This window comes from Phoenix dactylifera, unplaced genomic scaffold (assembly GCF_009389715.1).
Source record: "Phoenix dactylifera cultivar Barhee BC4 unplaced genomic scaffold, palm_55x_up_171113_PBpolish2nd_filt_p 000261F, whole genome shotgun sequence".
In the NCBI taxonomy this organism is placed as follows: Eukaryota; Viridiplantae; Streptophyta; class Magnoliopsida; order Arecales; family Arecaceae; genus Phoenix; species Phoenix dactylifera.
The window spans coordinates 606,350-628,242 of NW_024067752.1; the positions used below are offsets into that span (position 1 = coordinate 606,350).

Consider the following 21,893-nt stretch of genomic DNA (forward strand, 5'->3'; position numbering starts at 1 on the left):
CGAGTGCAGCCACCCTCACTGGCGGTGGCACCAGAGAAGCAACGACCGGGAAAGCCTCTGGCTCCCGCACCTCCTGACCCGACCCCGGGCCCAAGTTGGGCCTGGTCGGGCGCTCAGTTTTCGCAAGCTCACCCAACGCCACAAGGCTGGTGGCCCAACCTGAACTATGGGGCCGGCCCAAACCAGCCTAGCCCAGACCTACATCCGTGGAGTTGGACGCCGGGCTTCTAGGCTGTTTGTGGGACAGGCCCTAGCCCACGTCTATCATCTGGACCTCTAGGCTAGCCCACTCCCTAGTCGGCCCATCGCCCTCCGCTTCTCCTACTGAGTCACCTAGTTCAGATAACAAGTCAAACCTCGATCCAACACGGCCACCACCTAGCACCGATCCGGACCCAGAGCCCAAATTGCCACCCTCGCCAGCCGCTTGGTCCCAAGCCGGGGAACGTTGCCGAGCCACCTTTGCGGGCTTTTGCCAATCGTCCGAGTCTGGAGAAGAGCCAGGGGAGCTCAGGCGGCTGAGTGGGACTGCGGCCTCGAGGACGATAACTCAACTTCGTGTGTCCGATCCTCCTGCAGCCATAACAGAAATCTAGAACATTTTCAAAGACAAAAGGCTGCAGAGCACCCTTTCCCTCGAATCTAGACACCGAGCAGCAGCAGTGTCATAGCATCGATTGCCACTTTCACCCTGGCGAATCTCATGACCTTCTATAGCTTTGTGGTCCCGTCGACGGCGAGCAGTCAGTCCTCCACTGTCGCAATTCAGAGTATCATCTTGCTCGACCAGTACTCTACTGAGAGCCAAGGCAGCCGGATCCAAACCACCGTTGTCTTCACTACGTCCGGTCCAAGCACGAAGTCCAGATCCCAGGGCTCTATGGCCAGCAACTGGCCCGCCACCATCCATGGTCTGTCGGTCACCATGCGATCTCGGTCGACCACTGATTTGAAGCACAGGGAGAGGTGGTCATCAATAAGGGGCACCGCTTGCACCTCACTTTCCGTTTTCCCCAGGAGGGCAACATCGCGAGCTACCCACTCTGCCAGCACCCGGCATCCCAGACTGCGAACCACCACCGCACGATCCTCCCACTCTCTCCGAGAGGCCTCGATCGGCTCCTCCGGTAGCTCGAGGATTGTAGTGAAGAGCCATCGGAGCTTCTCCACCTCGGCCTCCGAGATGGGGTACGTCGCCCAGCCTCCGGGCCTCGCTCGACCAACCAACTCCTTCCCCCTAGCCGAAGGAACCCGGTTACAGCCCGCCGCAGCGCCACCCCCCGCTGCAGCACCACCCGCTGTCGTGTTCCCCTTAGTCTTCTCTGCTATCGCCAATCGTGCATGATTCTCAAAGCTTTCGCTGGAGTGAACTAGTAATTAAAAGCAACTATCTTTCATTCTAATTCTTTCGGTTTATTCATTCACTCATGGCTATCCAGACTTATCCAAGACTAAGAATAGTATTAATCTTGGTAGAAATAGGTATGTACTGAAAATTTAAAAACCATGCCCAATTTTTATTCCTAATGGTTTGTATCATACGTACTATCTTAGAGTAGGGCTGCTAATGGAACCCGGCCAACTACTGCTAGCCAAGGTCAGACCAGGCTTAGTGTTATGGTTTGCTTTCTTTGATGTGGGCGAGCCTCTACCCGGCCCACCAGCCCTTAAAATTGAAATTGAGCCCCAAACTTTTTCACACATTCCTATCCTTTCCCTCTCTCTCATCTCTCCATTGCTGCACTCATGCCACCACCCACTATCAGCTATATGCCAAGGCCGTCACCACCAATGCTGTCATCTATATCCACCAATGTTACCGCCATAGCCGTCCACTACAGCCACTATTGCCTTCTCTATGATCATTGTTGCTGCCTTCGCCATCCATTCTAGCAGTGCCACTTTTGCTGTCTGCCACCCATGTCATGGCTTCCGCCGTCCCCATACTGCCACCATCACCGGCTACCATATCTACCGTCCGCTACAGTTGTTATATAATGAGCAACACGTAGCAAAGAAAGGTGGCATCCAACACCTAGGGTTTACCTTACACCCAAAAGAAAATGGTATGTTTATCCATCTTTTACTTTTTATTTCAAAGAAGGAAATCAAAAAGTATCTTCTTTTTTCCCTTTTTTTTATTTAGTAATGTATTTCGACCTTTGGGTAGATCATGCAGGGTCAGGATGAACTGTGGGCATCCGCTGTTGTAGGACATATTTAGGCTAGCAAAAAACTGCATGTCGGGCGGTCCGGGGGGGACCACCACGGCTCCTCTCTTCTCGAGAATCCATACATCCCTTATCAGTGTATGGACAGCTATCTCTCGAGCACAGGTTTAGGTTCGGCCTCAATGGGAAAATGGAGCACCTAACAACGCATCTTCACAGACCAAGAACTACGAGATCGCCCCTTTCATTCTGGGGTGACGGAGGGATCGTACCATTCGAGCCTTTTTTTTCATGCTTTTCCCGGAGGTCTGGAGAAAGCAGCAATCAATAGGATTTCCCTAATCAATAGGTATTCCAATACAAGGAGACAAACATAGCAGCCAACTGGATATCTTCCTTTATTGCTCGACATTCTAATAGCTTTCTTTGGGATAGCTACGAGAGATTTCCTACCCCCTGCATCATCTTTTATTTTCTGATTCTATTGGATGCATTCATGCAAAAAATATAGGATCTATCCGACCTAAAAAAAAAAACCTGCGTCAATTATGGGCTAGGCCGGGATTAAACAATTTATGCCGGACCATGCGTGACCTAAACACAAATGCAACTTCCTTTCCAGGATGCAGCAGGCCGAGCCTGCATTTATTTAGTTTATTCCCCGCTTGGATTGATGACGGGCGGGCCTTAGCCCGGTCCATTACCAGCCCTACCTTTGAGGTAGCTTTTGGGGATCCTGGATCCCGTGCTTCTTTTTTTTTTTTTTTATGGAAAAAAGGTAACAGTGCTATTCCTCTAAAAGCAACAGTCCAACCCTTCAAGCATCCAGAGATCCATCTAAGGCAATTAAGAGCTATGCCGCCGGTTATTAAATATAAATTTTTATAGCATACCTGATAAAAAAGAAACAAAACTGATAACAAAATCAAGGAATTGCAATCACTGAGTAAGAGAGTTTATTGCATGTCAATTAACATCCACAAATTTGCTTCCACCATCCTAAATAGTAATATTATACACTTGTTGAAATGTAAAGGACAGCATGAAGAATTAGACAATCCATGAATCAACATGCCGAATCAAGCGACAAACCCTTTCAATGACCCCCACCTTTTCAGCCAATGAATGTTTAGCTTGCTCAGCAACTCCAATGTACAATACATACAGTCAATGAAAGAATGTAGAGGGATCGACCTCTAGAAACTTGTTGCCTGGACATGGATATACCCATGCTTGATGCCAAGAGAGTTTGGTCCCATCTTACAAATCCAAAAACATGACATTTAAGGGGACAATTGAATAAAGTAATCAGATGCATGGTATAAAATATAATCTCTCTGCATTTCTTGATTCACGTATATACTCTACTCTTTATCTGTAGAAATGATGCCTCCAATAGCTGTTAACTGAAAAATGGGGCTCATCAGGACCACTGGTCAGGGACGGTGAGGAAGTAATTCGACATGGCTTTCCTGAAGCGTTTCTTGTACTGCGTTGGAGAAATGACGGTGGGTGATGCATTTTTTGGACCACCGAGTATGCCTGAGGCCTTTACCCAGGTTTCCAGGTGCTTGTCCCATGTATACTGCCTCATAAAATCAATGATTCCTATAACAAGTTCCTTTCGATCCTCATCAATGCCGACCAGTAGCGAATAGTCCATGACATCCACTGACTGGAATAACAAAGAGGAAGAAGTGAGAAAAAAAAAAGCAAACGACAAAAGCATAAATATCAATCAAATGCGGGGAAAAATCTTGTTTATCTTTTTTCTTTTGAAACATGCTTGGTAACTTAAATTACCTTCAACAAAAGGTTCAGATAAGTCATCATTCTTAGTGACAATTACTTGAACAGTCAAAAAACTTAAAGACAACAAATCCATAACTAGGAGGCATTGTCTCAGTCAACTATGGTTAGCTGAATGTATCATATTTTACAAATTCTAGCCATCAGGCTTCAGAATTTGCATTCGTTCTTCCCCTCCTCTCAGAATACCTATCATATCCAAACAGTTTAACTGAAAATCGCTATGTGAGACCATGATGTGATGCCCACTAATTTTTGAGATGGATGACACCAGAATCATGTGTCATCTTATCCTCTCAAAAACAAGAGCTGATGACTGGCACCAGACAGATTTCTGTGAAAGATCGTTAGATATGATGATTTTTCTTATCATTACTAAGTTAAAATTTCAAAAACAAACAAGCTCCCTCTATTACTAGACTTGCCAAATAATGAGCTTTACCGGAAGCAACACCAATAATGACTAGAATGTCCCAAAGCTCCAAACTGAGCTACGGTCCATATATAAGACCTGATATGACCTCAATAAAAAAGTATCCATATTGCATTGCAAAATAGATGACAAGGAAAAAAATGGAAGTTAGCCTAATTAGAAAACAATAACAGAAACCTAACTGGTGCGGACACGAGTACTGGACTGATTATTTTGCAGGATCATGGTTGTCGCAGGAAGACGGTCCAGCCACTTTCGTTGTGGCTGGATTGATTGATGTCATTTTTATTATTTATTTTATGTGGGTGGGATTAGTTTGCATATTGTCTTTTGAGGGCTTCTTTCAAATTGTTTTCTTCATAGGGACTTATTTGTTATTTGGTGGCCCTACATATATAGGGCAAGCATTTGCTTAATTTTTCTAATGAATTAATGCATGAAAATTAGTCTTCTTCTTCTTCCTCCTCCTCTTCTCCTCTTTCCCTTCTTCTTCCCCTCTTCTTCTCCTCTTTTTTCTCTGCATTTCAATCCCCACATCCGTCCTGCATCAGCTTTGGTATCAGAGCAGGCCAGACTTTACCTCTGTTGCTGAAGTCAAAGGATCCAGTTTATGGACGGACCTCCACCGATTCCTTTTCGGCCTTTTCCTCATCTATATTTTGCTGGAGTGGTTGCACCGCAGACGCCGGATCGTACGGAGGGTCCCTGCACAACACGCATTCCAAAGAAGAAGGGACGATCCCTTTCTTCTTTGTTTTCTTCCCTCTCCTTGATCTCATCTCCCGTGAGGACAAAAAGGGCAAAACCCTCCCGTCGGCCGCTTACCGCCCGTCGCCATTCCACCAATCCTCCTCACCATACGCCGTCATCACCTTCGTCCCCCACCACCACCGTCTCCGTCTCCTTTTCCCCTCCCCTCTCTCTTGGTTCCTGCACAGAAGGGGCAAACTCCGTTGCCGGCGAACCCCACAGTGGCCCGGGAGGCAAATAAGCCGCCCCCCCCCCCTCGTCGTTTTTTCCCCTCCAGCCGCCGCCTTGCATGCGCCAACCACCGCCTTTGCCTTGCAGCACCGCCGATTCACCATTGGAAACCACCGCGTCGTCCCGGAAGCTTCGGCCACACCCTACTGCTTCCGCCCGTGACCGAAGCTAGGAGAAGGACGCCGCATCCACACGAGACGCCGCCCCAGCACCCTCTTCCGCCGGCGCAACACCTTTCCGCGACCACCGCCGCAAAATCAGGCGAGATCCGGCGGAAGCGAGCGGACGGTTGAAGGTTGAAGATGATCTACAGTACGGGTAAGGTCTGCACCCGTTAGCCCGTTAACCCATTATCCATTAACCCGAGTCATTTCAAAACAAAAAAAAAAAAAAAAATTTGCGGGTCGGACTGTCCTAGTGGGTTGGGTCTGTTAACCCGATAACCCGACAACCCGACTTGAGTTAAAAAAAAAAAAAAAAAAAAAAAAAAAAAAAAAACTGGTTGACGCACGTGACGCGTAAGTCGCGCACGTGCGGGAGGTTTCCTCCTTCCTTCTTTATTTTTCCGATTCCCTGGTTTCGTTTTCTTCTTCTCTTCCGACCACCGTCCCCCGTCAACCCCACACCGCTTCCTCTCCTAAACCCTTTTCTTCTCCACCTATCCAAAACCGAGATATTAAAGGCAAAGGAATTTTAGGTGAACCTCCAAAACCAAGCTCACGAATTCAGTGCTTTAAATGCCAAGGGTTTGGTCATGTTGCCTCCCAATGTGCAAATCCGACCCTAGTTATTGACACACATGAACAGAAGGATGACATAGATAATTTGGAGGAACAAATTTATGAGCCTAATTTAGATGATATTCACGATGTCGAAGACGAAACTGGGGAAGAATCACAATTTTTAGGCTGTCTCCGACCTAACCCCCAGAAAATTGCCCACGAACCTGATCAATCCACTATAAATGTAGTAAGGTGTGCAATTACCCAGCCTAAAGAGACTGATGACTGGAGACGAACCTCAATTTTCCACACTTACATTAAATGCGGCGAAAAAGATTGTAAAGTTATCATTGATAGCGGGAGCTGCATTAATGCGATATCTTCCAGCATTGTCGCCCGCTTGGGTCTGACTCCTGTGTCCCAACCTCAACCTTATAGGGTCTCCTGGATTGACACGTCGTCCATTCACATTAAGGAACGGTGTCTTGTACCTATTCAAATCCTCTCTTATAAAGACACTGTCTGGTGTGACGTACTCCCAATGGACGTAAGTCATCTGATATTAGGTAGGCCTTGGTTGTTCGATCTCGATGTCACCATCTACGGTCGAACTAACTCTTGCTCCTTTGTATTCCAGGGTAAAAAGATTAAACTTAATCCTTTACGGCCCAAAACGCTAAATAAGAGTACGGACAAGAGTAACTCAAAGGGGAAGGAACTGCATATCCTTAACCCCACGGAATTTGAGAGGAACGTCTTTAAGGACTCTCCGGTGTTTGCCCTGCTAGTTAAAGAACTTCAGCCACATCTTAAAAGCACATTATCGGCTGAATCCCTCGCTATTCTCGAGGAGTTCAAAGAAGTTTTTCCTGAAGACCTTCCAGATCATTTACCCCCTTTGCGTGATATTCAGCACGCCATTGATCTAGTCCCGGGAGCTACCCTTCCTAACCTGCCCCATTATCGGATGAACCCTTCTGATCATGCAGAGCTCCTAAAGCAAATTAACGAGCTTCTACAAAAGAAATTTATTCGAGAGAGTCTAAGTCCTTGTGCCGTACCTGCCCTTCTTACTCCAAAAAAGGATGGGACTTGGCGAATGTGTGTAGACAGTCGGGCTATTAATAGAATCACGGTCAAATACCGTTTTCCTATTCCCCGGCTCGACGATATGCTGGATATGATGGCAGGTGCCTCGATTTTCTCCAAGATTGACTTAAAAAGTGGCTACCATCAAATCCGGATTCGTCCAGGAGATGAATGGAAGACAGCCTTCAAGACAAAAGATGGCCTCTATGAGTGGCTGGTAATGCCTTTCGGCCTCTCAAACGCTCCAAGTACATTTATGCGAGTGATGACTCAAATACTCCGACCTTTTATGGGCAAATTTTTAGTCGTGTACTTTGACGATATCCTTATTTATAGTCAAACTAAGGAGCAACATTTAGGCCATTTAAGGCAAGTTTGTACGACTTTACGCAACGAGAGCCTCTATGCTAACCTTAAGAAGTGTTCATTTTTCACTACTCACGTAAACTTCTTAGGGTATATAGTCTCCTCTGAGGGTTTATCTGCTGACCCTGCGAAAATCACCGCAATTGTTGAATGGCCTGAACCTAAGAATATTACTGACATCCGTAGTTTTCACGGCCTGGCCACATTTTACCGTCGTTTCATTAAGGGCTTCAGTACACTTATGTCACCTATCACTGATTGTCTTAAACGAGGTGATTTTCAGTGGACACGCGCAGCCGCTAAAGCATTTAATGACATTAAGAAAAAAATGACGGAAGCGCCAGTTATGCGACTCCCTGATTTTAACAAAGTTTTTGAGGTGGAATGTGATGCATCTGGCTTAGGAATAGGTGGTGTGCTTAGTCAAGAACGTCATCCTATAGCCTATTTTAGTGAAAAGCTGAATGAGGCTAGACAAAGATATTCCACCTATGACAAAGAATTTTATGCCATAGTCCAGGCCCTACGGTATTGGCGACATTATCTCCTTCCTAATGAATTTGTTCTCTATTCTGACCATGAAGCACTTCGTTTTCTTAATTCCCAGAAAAAACTTAATCATCGACATGCCAAGTGGGTTCAGTTCCTCCAGGATTACACTTTTGTCCTCAAGCATATGTCAGGTGCTGCGAACAAAGCTGCTGATGCGTTAAGTCGTCGAGTAACTCTGTTGTCCGCCATGTCTGTTTCCATCACCGGTTTTGATAGACTTAAGCTCGATTACTTGTCTTGCCCAGATTTTGGCCAACTCTATAATGCCCTTGCTGATGGACAAGGACCTTTGATTGATGGTGTTTATCTACAAGACGGGTACTTGTTCAAAGCTTCCAAGCTCTGCATTCCGCGCACTTCCGTGCGCGATTTCTTGATATGGGAAGTACATGCCGATGGTCTCGCTGGACATTTTGGCCGTGATAAGACCATAGAAGAAGTTGAACGTCAATTTTTTTGGCCAAGTTTGAAACGGGATGTTGCTAAAATTGTGGGACAGTGTCGCACGTGTCAACTAGCTAAGCACAAAAAACAAAATACTGGCCTATACACTCCGTTACTTGTCCCAGATCGCCCTTGGCTTGACCTTAGTATCGACTTCGTACTCGGCCTTCCTCGCACATTTCGGAAACATGACTCCATTTTTGTGGTTGTGGATCGTTTTTCTAAAATGGCCCACTTCCTTCCTTGTTCCAAAACTTCTGATGCCTCTCGAGTAGCCAAGATATTTTTTGATGAGATTGTTAAGTTATACGGTTTACCAAAAACCATTGTCTCCGATAGGGATGTCCGTTTCATGAGCTATTTTTGGAAAACCTTGTGGCATCTGGTTGGCACCAAACTTAAATTTTCTACGGCTTATCATCCTCAAACCGATGGCCAAACCGAAGTCGTCAACCGAAGTCTAGGTAACCTTCTGCGTAGTCTAGTCGGGGATCACAATCGTAACTGGGATTCTATTCTGCCTGTCGCCCAATTTGCATATAATTCGTCAGTCAATAGATCTATCGGGATGAGTCCATTCGAAGTGGTCCATGGTTATAAAGCTCGCAAACCTGTAGATCTCCTACCTATGTCCCCTCATATTCGCATTTCTGAGTCTGCCCATGCATTTGCACAGCACATTCATAATCTGCATCAGGAAATTAGCAAGCGCATTCATATGAGTAATGCTCAATATAAGCTACAAGCTGATTCTCATAAGCGAGATAAATCATTTCAAACTGGGGATTATGTTATGATACGTATTCGGCCTGAGCGGTTTCCATCTGGAACCGTCAAGAAACTGCAGGCTCGTAGTGCTGGGCCCTTCCGGGTATTGCAACGAGTGGGTACTAATGCTTACGTTCTTGATCTTCCCTCTGATTTTGGTATTAGCTCCACTTTTAATATTGAGGATTTGGTTGCTTACAAGGGCCCCCTTTCTATTCCTACTGATCCTTTCGCTCTGCCATCACTTGAGCTTGATGATACTCCTATTCTTGATTCCATCCCATCCCCGACCACTCTAGCTTTACCACCAGCACAAAAAGAACATATTGATGCCATTTTAGATGAGCAGACTGTTTCTACCAGTGATGGGGGTGTTCAGCGTTTTCTGGTTCGTTGGCGAGGACGCCCGGAGTCTGATACTACATGGATTACACGTGCGGAGTTACAGCGCATTGACCCAGATCTTTTGGAGTACTACCAGAGTCATTCGTCGGGGTCGACTTCTTCTTACCCGGGGGGAGTTGGTGCGGACACGAGTACTGGACTGATTATTTTGCAGGATCATGGTTGTCGCAGGAAGACGGTCCAGCCACTTTCGTTGTGGCTGGATTGATTGATGTCATTTTTATTATTTATTTTATGTGGGTGGGATTAGTTTGCATATTGTCTTTTGAGGGCTTCTTTCAAATTGTTTTCTTCATAGGGACTTATTTGTTATTTGGTGGCCCTACATATATAGGGCAAGCATTTGCTTAATTTTTCTAATGAATTAATGCATGAAAATTAGTCTTCTTCTTCTTCCTCCTCCTCTTCTCCTCTTTCCCTTCTTCTTCCCCTCTTCTTCTCCTCTTTTTTCTCTGCATTTCAATCCCCACATCCGTCCTGCATCACTAACTCAGTTTGCAAATTATCCTGATCTGGACCATAACTAAAGCCTGTTAGAACACAGCTGCAATTTTAGTCATCACTAAGGTCGTCACTCTAGCCAGTTATCCATATCTTTCTTTTTCAATGCGACTTCCCTAATGATATACAAGCCAAGGAAAATAAAACCTTAAATTAACTAGTTCTAAACTAACACTGCAAATAAAAGGTAGAGAAATGGTTATATATTAAAAAGGTCAAGTCACTGATGTCATTTTATTGCATATAAGTTTGAAGACTAAGAGCAAAGAGACGGCTCTAAAGTCTAAACATTGTTTAGATTGATGTATAGTTTCTCAAAAAGTACTTGTATAGGAGCCAATAAAGGTGAACAAGAACAGCAACAGGTGGGCCATTGAGAGTTACCCTACTTTTTGCAAGTACTTCCATACATGAACTAATGACTATAAAGGAGATCTCCAATTGACATGATAAATTAATGACATGAATTAGGTTATTACTAAATTCAGCTCCTAGTAGAAAGATTTGGATAATCAAGGTTCTACAGACAATTTCAACCAAATTAAGGTAAAAGGAATGTGATTTTCGTGATATTTTATAAAGAAATTGACTTCTTAGTTAGAATTGATAAAGCTATAAAGGATTCATATGAATGGATGCAATGGAAACTAATATTCATGCAAGTTTTGCATATTCAACTTTTGTTGGTCAGACCCGAAAAACACTACAAAATAACAATAACCCAGTTGATGTTGCATATGTTACTATCTCAGACACTCAGGAGAGTCCGAGGATCCAAAAAATTGCAATAACCATTGTAAAAATGAAAATATCAGAGGCGGCATTGAGAAAAAGAAACAAATATAGTTAGGAGATGTTAAAGTGATGCAGAACTGATTGAGATAACGTTAGCATGTGCAATAGAGACCGAAGGACAGCATCATGAGGAACTCTGTTATGTGTGAGACGTTCAGGGAAAAAAAAGGAGGTACTGATGTAAGGCCTAAGAAGACTTGGACAAACATTATAATGAAAAGAAAAGATGATAATGCTTTTAGAGTAGGCTAAGAATGCAAACTAGTGGGAATAAAAGGCTCAGAATAAACAAAGGCAACTCCCCAAATATGTAATAATACTGACTAATGTATGGCACAGTGTGGGCTAATCACATAGTTGTGAACCACCATATCTTTCCATGAGGGCCGCAGTTGGATGCATTGCTCGATCTGAGACAGGTCAAGTATTTTATGCATTCTTAGAAGCTTTACTTAGGGCTCTACAAATTTCAAGAGAAAAGTTTGGAGAATCTACAGATCGAGATAGACCCTTTAAATTTCACACAGATTCTAGGGCTTGGATCAAAACCATGGCACCTAGAGAAATTTTGGCAAGTATCGAGCACTTGAGGAAATAACTTTTGGAGCCATCAGTTCATCATATAAGCTGATTTTCAGTAAGCCTACTAACTGGCTTGTAAACACGGCTAAATAGAATAATTGATACGATAATATGGTATAGGTATAAGCATTTTCCATTTGATCTTATGTCCCTCCTAAGGAAAGACTGTCTAGTAAGGAATCCAAAGATTGTAATATCATAGTATATGGCTGAGAACCTTTCTGTGACCAAACAAGGTAGACCAAAAGAAAATAGGTAAATAGGTAATGAAATAAATGGAAAATCAATTTAAATGGTATGAGAAGTATTGGACTCCCGAGGGTTTTGACTATGTGTGGGGGGATTTTTAAAACGAAAAAAAGTGAAAAGTAAGCATTGATTCATGTAGAAGTGAAGGATATTGGAATGTTTCCATTTGTATATAACGTAATTCATGTTGCAACAGATGAAAGAGAAGGACAATTGACAAAAGAATAAGACTTGCTGGTTATGGTTATGGCACCGTTATGACTTTAGAGAAATTATAGTTGTAAACCATCACAGATCCATATCACTAACAATGAATATCTGGCACAGGTTTTCCTTGGCATTATTCTGGGTGAAAATCAGTCTTGATGATCTCAAGAGAAAGGTGAACCATTTATCCATCATCAGAGTTTACATGAAGCATGCAAAATATAACTTGAGGAAAGCTCCAAAAAAGAAAAAGAAAAGGATGGATTGTTTAGAAATCAAGTACAACTTTTTAAAGGTAAAACTTTCATCCATAATCAAAGATGGCATTCATAGATAAGAGTCCATACCGCAAGAAAAAAGGTGTCATTCCATACAGCCCGTTCCAATCTTCTCTTTGCCTTGCTTCCTAAAAAAATGGGCTTTGTGCGGAGCGTCTCTAACAAATTCAGATCTAATAAAACTCTGTTGTTTCCTGAAGTATCAGGGTTATAACGGGAACGCAATGAGCCTTTGAGATCATAAACTCTTGATATATTCCTCCTAAAGAAGAGATTCTCCATCACCATTATATCCATCCTTACTTCCCGGCCACCTTTCAAGTGTTTGACAGTCACCTAAGATAAAGAGATAAAACATAAGAGTGATGTGTTTCATTCTATTTAAGTCATTCAAATATGTAAAGTAAAATCTTTATAGTCGTAGATGAACAACCTGATAAATACCAAGGATTTTTGCTAGGCAAGTGGGGCTTCCAGAAGTTATTGACTCAGTCAAATACTTGAAGTATTCAGGAGCAAAGTCTTCAAAAGAATCTAACTCTGTTTTTGTGACTTGCTTTATGATAAATCTATCATCCAATGACTTGGCAAAATACACATTGCTTTTACCACCTTGCGCACTCCATCTCTTACAGCGGCTTAGGGAACGTATATAATCCAATTCATTTGGGCAGCATTTCTTCCTAAGTGCATCAAACTGTCTTGCAAAATAACATGTTACAGAATATTTTGCCTTGTCTGCAGGAAACGAAGACTCATCACCAAAATAAATTCTGAAATGGGATTCCTTGGGATCTGAAAGCTTCTCTCGTGAGAGTTGAGCTTCGTCAGATCCGTAGCACCAAGACTGGATATCATTCAACTGGTATTGGGCAACAGATTCTTGACCTGCAAAATTCATAGCTGCTGCATGGTTGCTCATTTGATTCCGAAGACTGCTGATTTTGTCCTTCCCCTTCAACTCCTTGCGCTGATCCAATCTGGATGTTATGAAGTCAGCATACTCTTGGGAAGTCAAGGCATAGGATATTATGCTCGTGGGTTCATCGTCATAGACTGCAACAACTACATCACTAAGACCTGTTTGAGAAAGAAGCAAGTGAGCCCCATCACTCACCATATGAGATGCTGATGAGATGTATATGGGTGTCTGACTAAGAAGAGTATTTAATCTCTGTATATCCCTGCGAGACCTTTGAGAATAGGCTCTTCTCATGTTCAGAATCGGATCTTTAAACGTGCTCACAAAATCTCCGGCAACATCAGCTGATCTAAATGAAGTCAATTGCAATGATGAAGGAGACAATCCACCATATACTCTGTCTCTGAATTTTAGAGCAGAATCAAATGAATAAACCCTGACTGGGGACATTACCTTCTTATAGCATGAATTATCCAACAGACTTGGAGATCCAACTGAATCAGCTTTTGCACCACCTTGGGGTGGATCTTTCACTAACTGCCCTGAACCAGTCCATGCTAAATCTATTTGATCAGATAGATTAGAGGAAGGTGAATGCAAGTTCTCCACGGATGAAGCGGCAATGCTAGCTTCAGCAATTACCTTTCTCTCATCGTATCCATTACACTGACCAGAGAAAAAATTAAGACTTGCTGAGCCCACATAACCCTCAATAGACTCAACTGAAAGGTCTATTTCAACCATATTGCTTGAATTACACTCCAAAACCTGCAGGCTTAACTCCTCATGCTGCTTTGACAACATGGATTTCCTTGGAGTTCCTAACGAGGCCAACGGCTTTGTGGTGATTTTTTCAGATGAGTTCCCAAGCTGCCCATCTTTAGAAAATAATTCAGCCCTCCATTCTTTCAGCTTGGTGAGATAGAACATGTCTGGAAGTTTTGGATCAACCTTGGCAGGATAACTTTCAGCTTTAGACAATGAGTCCAACAAATAGAGTTGACGATCCCACATGTATGCATTAAGTAGAAGGCTACGTCTCAAACGATTGAGCTCCAAAATATCAACAGATGCATTGAACAGTTGAATATTCTCTGTTTTAACTGCTTGCAACAAAACCTGTAATCGTGTAAGAAAGACAATAAGAAACCTCTTTGTCATTATTCAGAGTTGAACTTAAAAGTGCTCTATCAGAAGATTCAATCACCAGATTAAAAAAATGAAAAGCAGAAAGAATTAACTTCTAATGAAACTTACTTCATACTCATTTTTTTCCACTTTAAGTAAATTCTTCAACTCAGTTATGTGCTTATGTATGCTTTCCTTCGAGGGTTCATGCTCAGATATTGTGATCTTTCTTTCAATTCCTTGAAGCATGTCATACACTTCCCCGTGCAATAATTCCACCATATTGCATATCTATAAAGTAATCGCACAATATATTAATAGTACAATAATGCCTGAATGGCATGAACATAATATATGGAAGAAGTTTAACAGCATACCTTAGCTCCCTCTTTTCTTGCCAACTCTTGCTGAATCTGGCATGCGAAATCCAGAGTTGAGGGTGGCAAGTTAACAGACAGAATATCTACAGGGGAATAGCGAAAGAATGCAACCATGCTCCCAAACCTGCCAAAAGAAAATAATGAATGAATTGCACTTGAAGGCTAAAATTGAGCAGCTTTTCATAAAATAGTTATTTTTCACATATCATGACCACATACCCATAAAACCGAAGGCAGTCTCTCTGGAGAGAATGGCCACAGCTTGCAATACGGTTAGCAGTTACATGATTTGAAAAACTGAGCTCCAAGAATTTTCCAAATGAAAGCCCCCAAGCAGCATCAGACATGACTACTCTATGTGCAGCAGGCGGTACTCCATCCTTAAGTTCACACTTGAGGCATCGGTGCCACATCCATATCCTTCCATCTTGGTCTCCAGGTAATTTCACCGAAGGAAGCTGCCTAACACAAATTGAAAGACTACCCTGCTGGTGAGTATAACACCGAACATGGGCTTCGGCTGGTTCTTTACATACATGACAGCAAGATGTCTGATTGCAAGAGGAAAAACATTTTATCTTAAAAAGGATAATAGATCAATGGCTCAAAATTATACATAGTTTGTTAAGACATGAATTTACCTGGTCAAACAAGTCATCACGGAGATATCTTCCAAGTGGCTTATCAAAACTACCATAGAATTTGATACGGAAGAGCTGAGAGCGTTCGCACACTGTACCTTTTAAGATGCAAGTGCTTGATAAGGAAACCAAGATGCTTTGGTGATTTTCTGCAGTTGACAAGTACTCTGTCGGAACCTCACCATCTACGTATGTTCTTTTATATTCATCATCAGATTTTAGATTCTTATGATTCGCTAAGTTGCTTCTTTCTATAACTGATTTCTCAAACATTTCACCTTGATGAATTCCAGCATCAGTTGGAAAATGTGAAGAGCCACCTGGTTCTTTGCATTGGAATGCAGATATTGAACCCTTAGCACCACAAGTAGAAATATCTGGAGTTGATTCAACTGTAAAATCCCTATGATTTTGAGTATAAGTTGGAGACGAGCCTAGGAAAATACCAGAATTTAGATAGTCAGATGATAATTTGCATTCTTTTTGCTCAGATCTAATTTCCACACATTTCTTTTCTAAAGACAAATCATTTGAGAATGGAGGAAGGCACTCTGTACCAAGCTTAATTCCTGACCCAACTCCTTGAAACTTGTCTGCACTTGTTTCGGAAATATCAGATATAGCTGAAGTTGATGCCATTGAAACAAAGGCATCAGCATTCATAGGCTTCTGTGTCATAGTAAATGGTGGTTTCAAAGGAATTTTAGGGAGTGTTGCACCCTCATCTGCAAGGAATGAGGTCTCAAGTGATAGTTGATAAGCTGCAAAGCTTGCAAACTGAACAACATGTTTAACTTTCTTTAATTCCTCAAGACATGTACCCCTTAAAAGAACCTACATAAAAATAACATAAGTTGATGAGGGATATGGCCAAAACCTGCAGAATACTAATTTAATGATAAAATAACATGTCACACATTAAACAGCTTTTAGTTATTATGAGAGTTCAGACTATGGTATAATAGTATTTTTATGAAGATGCCATATAAAGGAAAGAAGTTTGATGTATAAGGCCAGTTGACTCCTAGAGTATGGAGACTAGACAACATATGTAGACTTGGTGTTAATTCTAATATGAAGCCAAATGATGAGTTATGGTGAAAGCAATGGGAAACGTAATAGATCTGAGCTTATGCAACTCAAAGTTTCTTAGCTCAAGTTTAGGATGTGAGGTTTTTAGACAATAAGATACCTGTTCACCGTTCTAAAATAAGGCTATTGGATCATACTGCAAGTACATAGGTTAACATTAATGATTTGTGCTTATGGACTAAAACCAGGAATAAATAATGTATAGTTTTATTTAGAAATTCTGATATTCGAGAGCAAGATAATATATAACTAGGCATGTGACCAAGAGGTATATGAAAAAAAAAAACATGAAACATGGCACCAAAAAAGCCATTATTACCAAAATCATAAAAGTGTCAGCTATAATCAGGTATGACTCCAAAAGTTATATGAATAAATCTGCTAATATATTATACATGAACATATTCCTAAAACAATGATTCTAAATGTTTTATCGAGTTATAACAATTAGCACTTGGTAAACATATAAAGTAAAAAAAAAAAATATTCCAAATGATTTAGAGAAAATAATTCACTGGCTCCAACTCTCACCAAAAAAATGGATACACAGTTTATGCAGCTTTTTGGTTGATCCCGAAGACAGAATCCAAATGGCTGTATCTAAATGTTTTAAGATAGGTATACCCAGACAAGTTTGTTTTCACCTATTTTCATTCTTCCCAAACAGGTAGAAACTTTAAAAAAAAAAATCAATTCAAATTTCAAATGCATCCATTCAGCAGTCATATCCATCATATTTACCGTGCCAGTTACATAATTTACATCAATAGTACAAGGCATGTCCATTTGCAATAGACTGTTTAGATGATGGAAGTGTAATGTTTGCTTGTATTCTAATAATATCTCTGGAAAAAATGGTTTGCCTTGGGTTTGGAGGCATGGCACCTTCATCCTCACCTAATATGTAAAAAGGGTTTTGTTTCAAAGATACAAGGCAAGATATCCAAAAGAGCAAAAGAGAATGGATGCATCAGCAGTTTGGTAGCACCTGAATGTGGAAAGTGATGCTTTCCTTCCAAAAGTGAATGACCTTCATAGGAAATACCAACGATAGAGATGTTCGGTAACCTAGACCATGGACACTCAATACAGTCAGCATGATGGAGGTGTTAACTTCAAGCTGTCATAAATCTAAATCTTCCCCACTATCTGTTTAGCCACGCTATTATTGATCTTTCTTTGCTTTTAGTTGGAATACAGATTCATATATCTGTTCATCTTCTTGGAGGGGTGAGTTCTGTTCTCCTGTATTCAGAGGCTCAGATGCTAGACTTAGTTGTAAGTTCAGATGTTTGTTCCAAACACTCTTAGATTAGCTAAAAATAAAAACATTACAAAAGACATAAAAGCAACTAAGTATGTTTAGGCTATTAGCCCAAAGCAGGCTACAGCCTAATTTAGTGATCCAAAGTATCATAAAAGTATAGTAACAAACTACTCATTAGATGTTCAACTATAGCCAAATTAGAATTGTTATCTTTAATTTGGACTAGATTTATATACTAACCTGTTTCAAATCACCTTCTATGATGTAAAGTTTAAAAAACGTTTAGATTTCATGCCCCAATTTTAGAAGAGAATAATCACCCATGGAATAGGCTCTAAGACATATCATCACTTAGATTAGAACAATAAATAAAGGTTACAATTATTATAAAACTATAACATCATCAAATAACTCATGTTGGTAAAAGCATAAAAACCTTGTAGTTCTCAACAATAAAAACATCTCATTGTCACGAGATATATCTATACTTGCATCAACTGTCAAAAAAAAAAAAAAAAAAAATTAAAGAGGCATAAGAAGATTTGTCGGTATCAGTGCATACCGACCATACCATACCATACCGGTACCGAACCAGTACATGATATGCAATGCATATCGAGTGTCCTACACCAAACTGGCCTCCCGGACGTACCGACATAGTAATAGTATGGTACCGACAAAAGGTTCGGTACCGAGATGGCGAACTTTGGGAATAACGCTAGCTGAATATAGCAAATGATAAGTTTTCAAGCATAGGAATGGCAACAGATGAGCAATTGATGGTTACCGTGCACCCTAACCGCCTTGGACAACCTTCAAAGAACATCAAAGTTTTAACAGACTTCTTGTTTGGATAGTTGGCAGATGAACATTCTTCGGAAACTTTCTCTATCCGGAACATTTCACAGTGTCCTAACCTAGCTGAAGCAAGATTATCAATGGATTGAACAATCTGAGCACCAGTACACCGTGATATTCTCTCCAAAAGTGGCCTCTTGACATTCAACACCAATGATATCTCTTTTGCCAAAAGATATTCTTGAGCATATGACGAGACACTTTTTTCAACTAGAAGCACATTCGGTCGATGAGCCTCGATCTTTCCAACAGCCATTTTCAGGTGATCAATTTCCTGTGCAGTGGGAACTTTAGAGCCTGAACTAGATAAGAGTACAGATGAAAATACAAAAAAGGTCAGGTTATAACCTGTTCAAGTACAGTATTTATTGATGCCAACTTATTTGGAACTTTCTGGTACTCCAGTGCTCCTCCCAAAAGAAGCAACCTAGGGTTTTTGTGTTGTGAGACCATGCGTTTATGTTTTATATTCTTAGTACAAGCTACCCCTTTAATAAGGGTGCTGCAAATAGAATAACCTCCCATTAGTTTCCCAAAACAAAAAGTAACAAAATGATAACAAATTCTTCAATAAATTATAAATCACCATAATGCATACCTATCCATTGGCCTTCCCGATGCTATACACTTGACCTTGACATAATCACCAGGATCCATGCTGTCACCTTTGCTAATATTTGGTTTCACGAAATTAGCAGCTTGGCATGCCAGTGAGGAAACCACTTCCAGCCAGCCCTCCCCACCATTCTCACTCGCAACATGAACACCTTCCCCTTTCAATAGTTGAGACACAAGAGCCCTGAAATGTCCGTGCACAGCATTCCTTAGAAGCTCTTTCTGGGCTTCATTAGACTTCTCCTTTATCCGAAACACATCACTACTGAAGCTACTAGATGTGAATAGCTTGCCTGAGTCGCCAACCTCATCATCTTCATCATCATACTCAAAAAAACCAGCCTCCACATCATCCCCCTCGTCTTCAGGTGGGGGAGGATGCCAAATATCCCAATTATTCTCAAAATCCAAGGGCTGTTGAGCCTTCTGGCTTTCTTGATTCTGGTAAATCGAAAGGTTGTCATATGTGCATCTATTACCATGTTCTAGTAAATCCTCAGACTCCCCTCCAAGTTTTCGCAAGTAACCTGGAGAATCTTGATCGAAAAGACCAATCTTTCTTGACATAGGGCTCACATCCTCTTGCTCAACTGCCCTACTAGGGCTGTCTAAGGGACTCGGAGTTATCGACTTGAAACTGTAAATCTCATTCCCAGTACTGGTACTAATAGTATCTATATCAGAGACATCATGGGAGAACGAACTCAACGGGCTAAAAAATTGCTTCCCGGATTCATCAACCACTTCTTCTTCATCACTCCTTTCAAATTATAAACCAATTACTCAATATCCAAACAAAGAATAACCTCATCTGAAATGGATATAAAAGGAGAGAGAATTACCTGCAGGTGGAGCAACGAAGCATGCGTGGCGATGAAAACTGCCGCCGCTCCGGCAGGCCAGCAAAGAGCTTGTTGTTAGTCGTCGATCCAGACAGAGGCGACTTAGGGATGCACTCTGGAGACACCCAAGGACTAACTTTCTCGCCCCGGCGTTCCACAGCTACTTCGCCGTGCCCAGAAATGGCCCGGAAGCAGAACTTGCAGTACTTGGGCTGCTGCTCCACCCTCGAGCCACTGCCGCCCCCACTCTGCATGCACTTCCGGCAGAACATCCGCCAGCAGCTCCGGCACCGGTGCCCGTGAACGGGCCCCCCAAACCCCGCCCGGCACTCATAACACATCAGGTGGTCGCCGCAGCCCTGCATCAACGATTCGGAGGCACTGCCCGACGGGCCGAAGATCCAAGACTTGACCTTTTGCATCAGATCAAGAAGTGGGTGATCGGCTATCCCCATCGGCTGGAACTGCTCGCACTCGCAAAAAAAATCCAGCAGTTCCCCTGCCTTCCCAATAAAAATCTCTCCTTTCTACCAAAGATCTATCGGTTAAAAAAAAGTCAAAATATTACAGAGGTCGATAACAAGCACTCGATTGTCCACCGGAAAAAATACCAAAGGGACAAGAAACCAGCACCTTCCTGAGAGACCAAAAATTCTCCAGGAAGGGATGGCGATGGTGTTATATATATATATATATATACAAACACACAACTGAAGCAAAAGATCGAACACAAGGCAAGCAGAAGCCACAAATCCTAATCTATCATACCGAAACCCAATCACAACGAAAACCAGCAGCAGTAGATGAGATCGCGGACGCCGCTAACCGACCCCCGATTGCTCCACAAGGCATCCGAGTGGGTCCTTGACCATGGGGCGAGAGAAGAGCACTGGATCTAACCGAGAGATTAGATGACGGGAAGGATTAAGAGGAGGAGGAGCAGGAGGAGACGGTGGAGGCTTAGGGCTCCGTATCTTTGGGAGGCGGAGGAACGGATATCGGAGATTGCAGGGCCTGCGGCGGAGGATCCCATCGTCCAGCGAGAAACCCTGCTCTCATCAGAAAGAGGAACACAAATAATATGAAAGAGGAAAGATGAGGGATTTGAGAGGATTCTTTTAGATTTTCCGCAGCCGACGGAGGACAGACGAAGGAATGAATTAGAGAGAGACGACGCGAGTGAAAGCTCCGGGTTAAAGAGAGATGATCGCTGTCCAAAAAAGCCTAACCGGGATAAAGTAAGGCCGTTGTAATAATATCTTTACGACCGGATGACGTCCTAAAATTCCGTGTTTATGTAATATTAAAATCACCGTACAGCCGATTTAACGAATGGAAGAATGACACGTTTACACTAGTCCAATAATCTATTTGAAAAGATTAATGTGGCCAAGGACTGGATTTTAATAATGCTTTGCTCCTACGCAACAACGCAAAAGGGCTTGATTTGTGAAAATGAAACAACCGCTGCAAGAATCTTTTATGAAGTTACAAAATAATTAAAGAGTTATATTTTTGTATAAATACTTTTATTAATACGATAAATAGTGACAGGTGAGCGAGGGATATTTTTATAAAAATTATTGAAGAGCGAGGGGTAGTGGTGCTGCATGCTGGAGGGCTCGGTGATCAGCTGTTTAGGTCGTGCTGGGCTGCAACTCAAGGTGGATGGCTGTAGCAGGGATCTTGGTCTGCGACTGGCTCCGACATGAGACAGCAAAGACAAAGAAGTCTTTTTATGTCCAACAAAAGACCTTCTGATACCTAATTTTGGATGATACTTAAAGAACATAGAA

At 42.1% G+C, this 21,893-nt stretch overlaps 1 protein-coding gene across 3 annotated transcripts; it reads right to left on the reverse strand.

Annotated features, from left to right (window-relative positions):
- Positions 1-3,088: 3,088 nt before the first annotated feature.
- Positions 3,089-21,297, reverse strand: LOC103715042 (putative 1-phosphatidylinositol-3-phosphate 5-kinase FAB1C). 3 transcript variants are annotated; one of them, XM_008802549.4, is made up of 12 exons: positions 20,098-21,296; positions 19,239-20,015; positions 18,989-19,142; positions 18,570-18,914; positions 15,981-16,257; positions 15,424-15,857; positions 15,002-15,333; positions 14,780-14,906; positions 14,532-14,693; positions 12,786-14,393; positions 12,422-12,688; positions 3,089-3,846 (listed from the first exon to the last, which is right to left on the reverse strand). In XM_008802549.4, the coding sequence occupies exons 1-12, from the start codon at positions 20,550-20,552 to the stop codon at positions 3,595-3,597; spliced, it is 5,190 nt and encodes a 1,729-aa protein (XP_008800771.2). In that variant the 5' UTR covers positions 20,553-21,296; the 3' UTR covers positions 3,089-3,594. The 3 variants fall into 3 exon arrangements, with proteins under 3 accessions (XP_008800771.2, XP_008800770.2, XP_008800769.2); XM_008802548.4 differs by having other exon boundaries at positions 15,424-16,257; positions 19,239-20,012; positions 20,098-21,297; XM_008802547.4 differs by having other exon boundaries at positions 15,424-16,257.
- Positions 21,298-21,893: the final 596 nt, after the last annotated feature.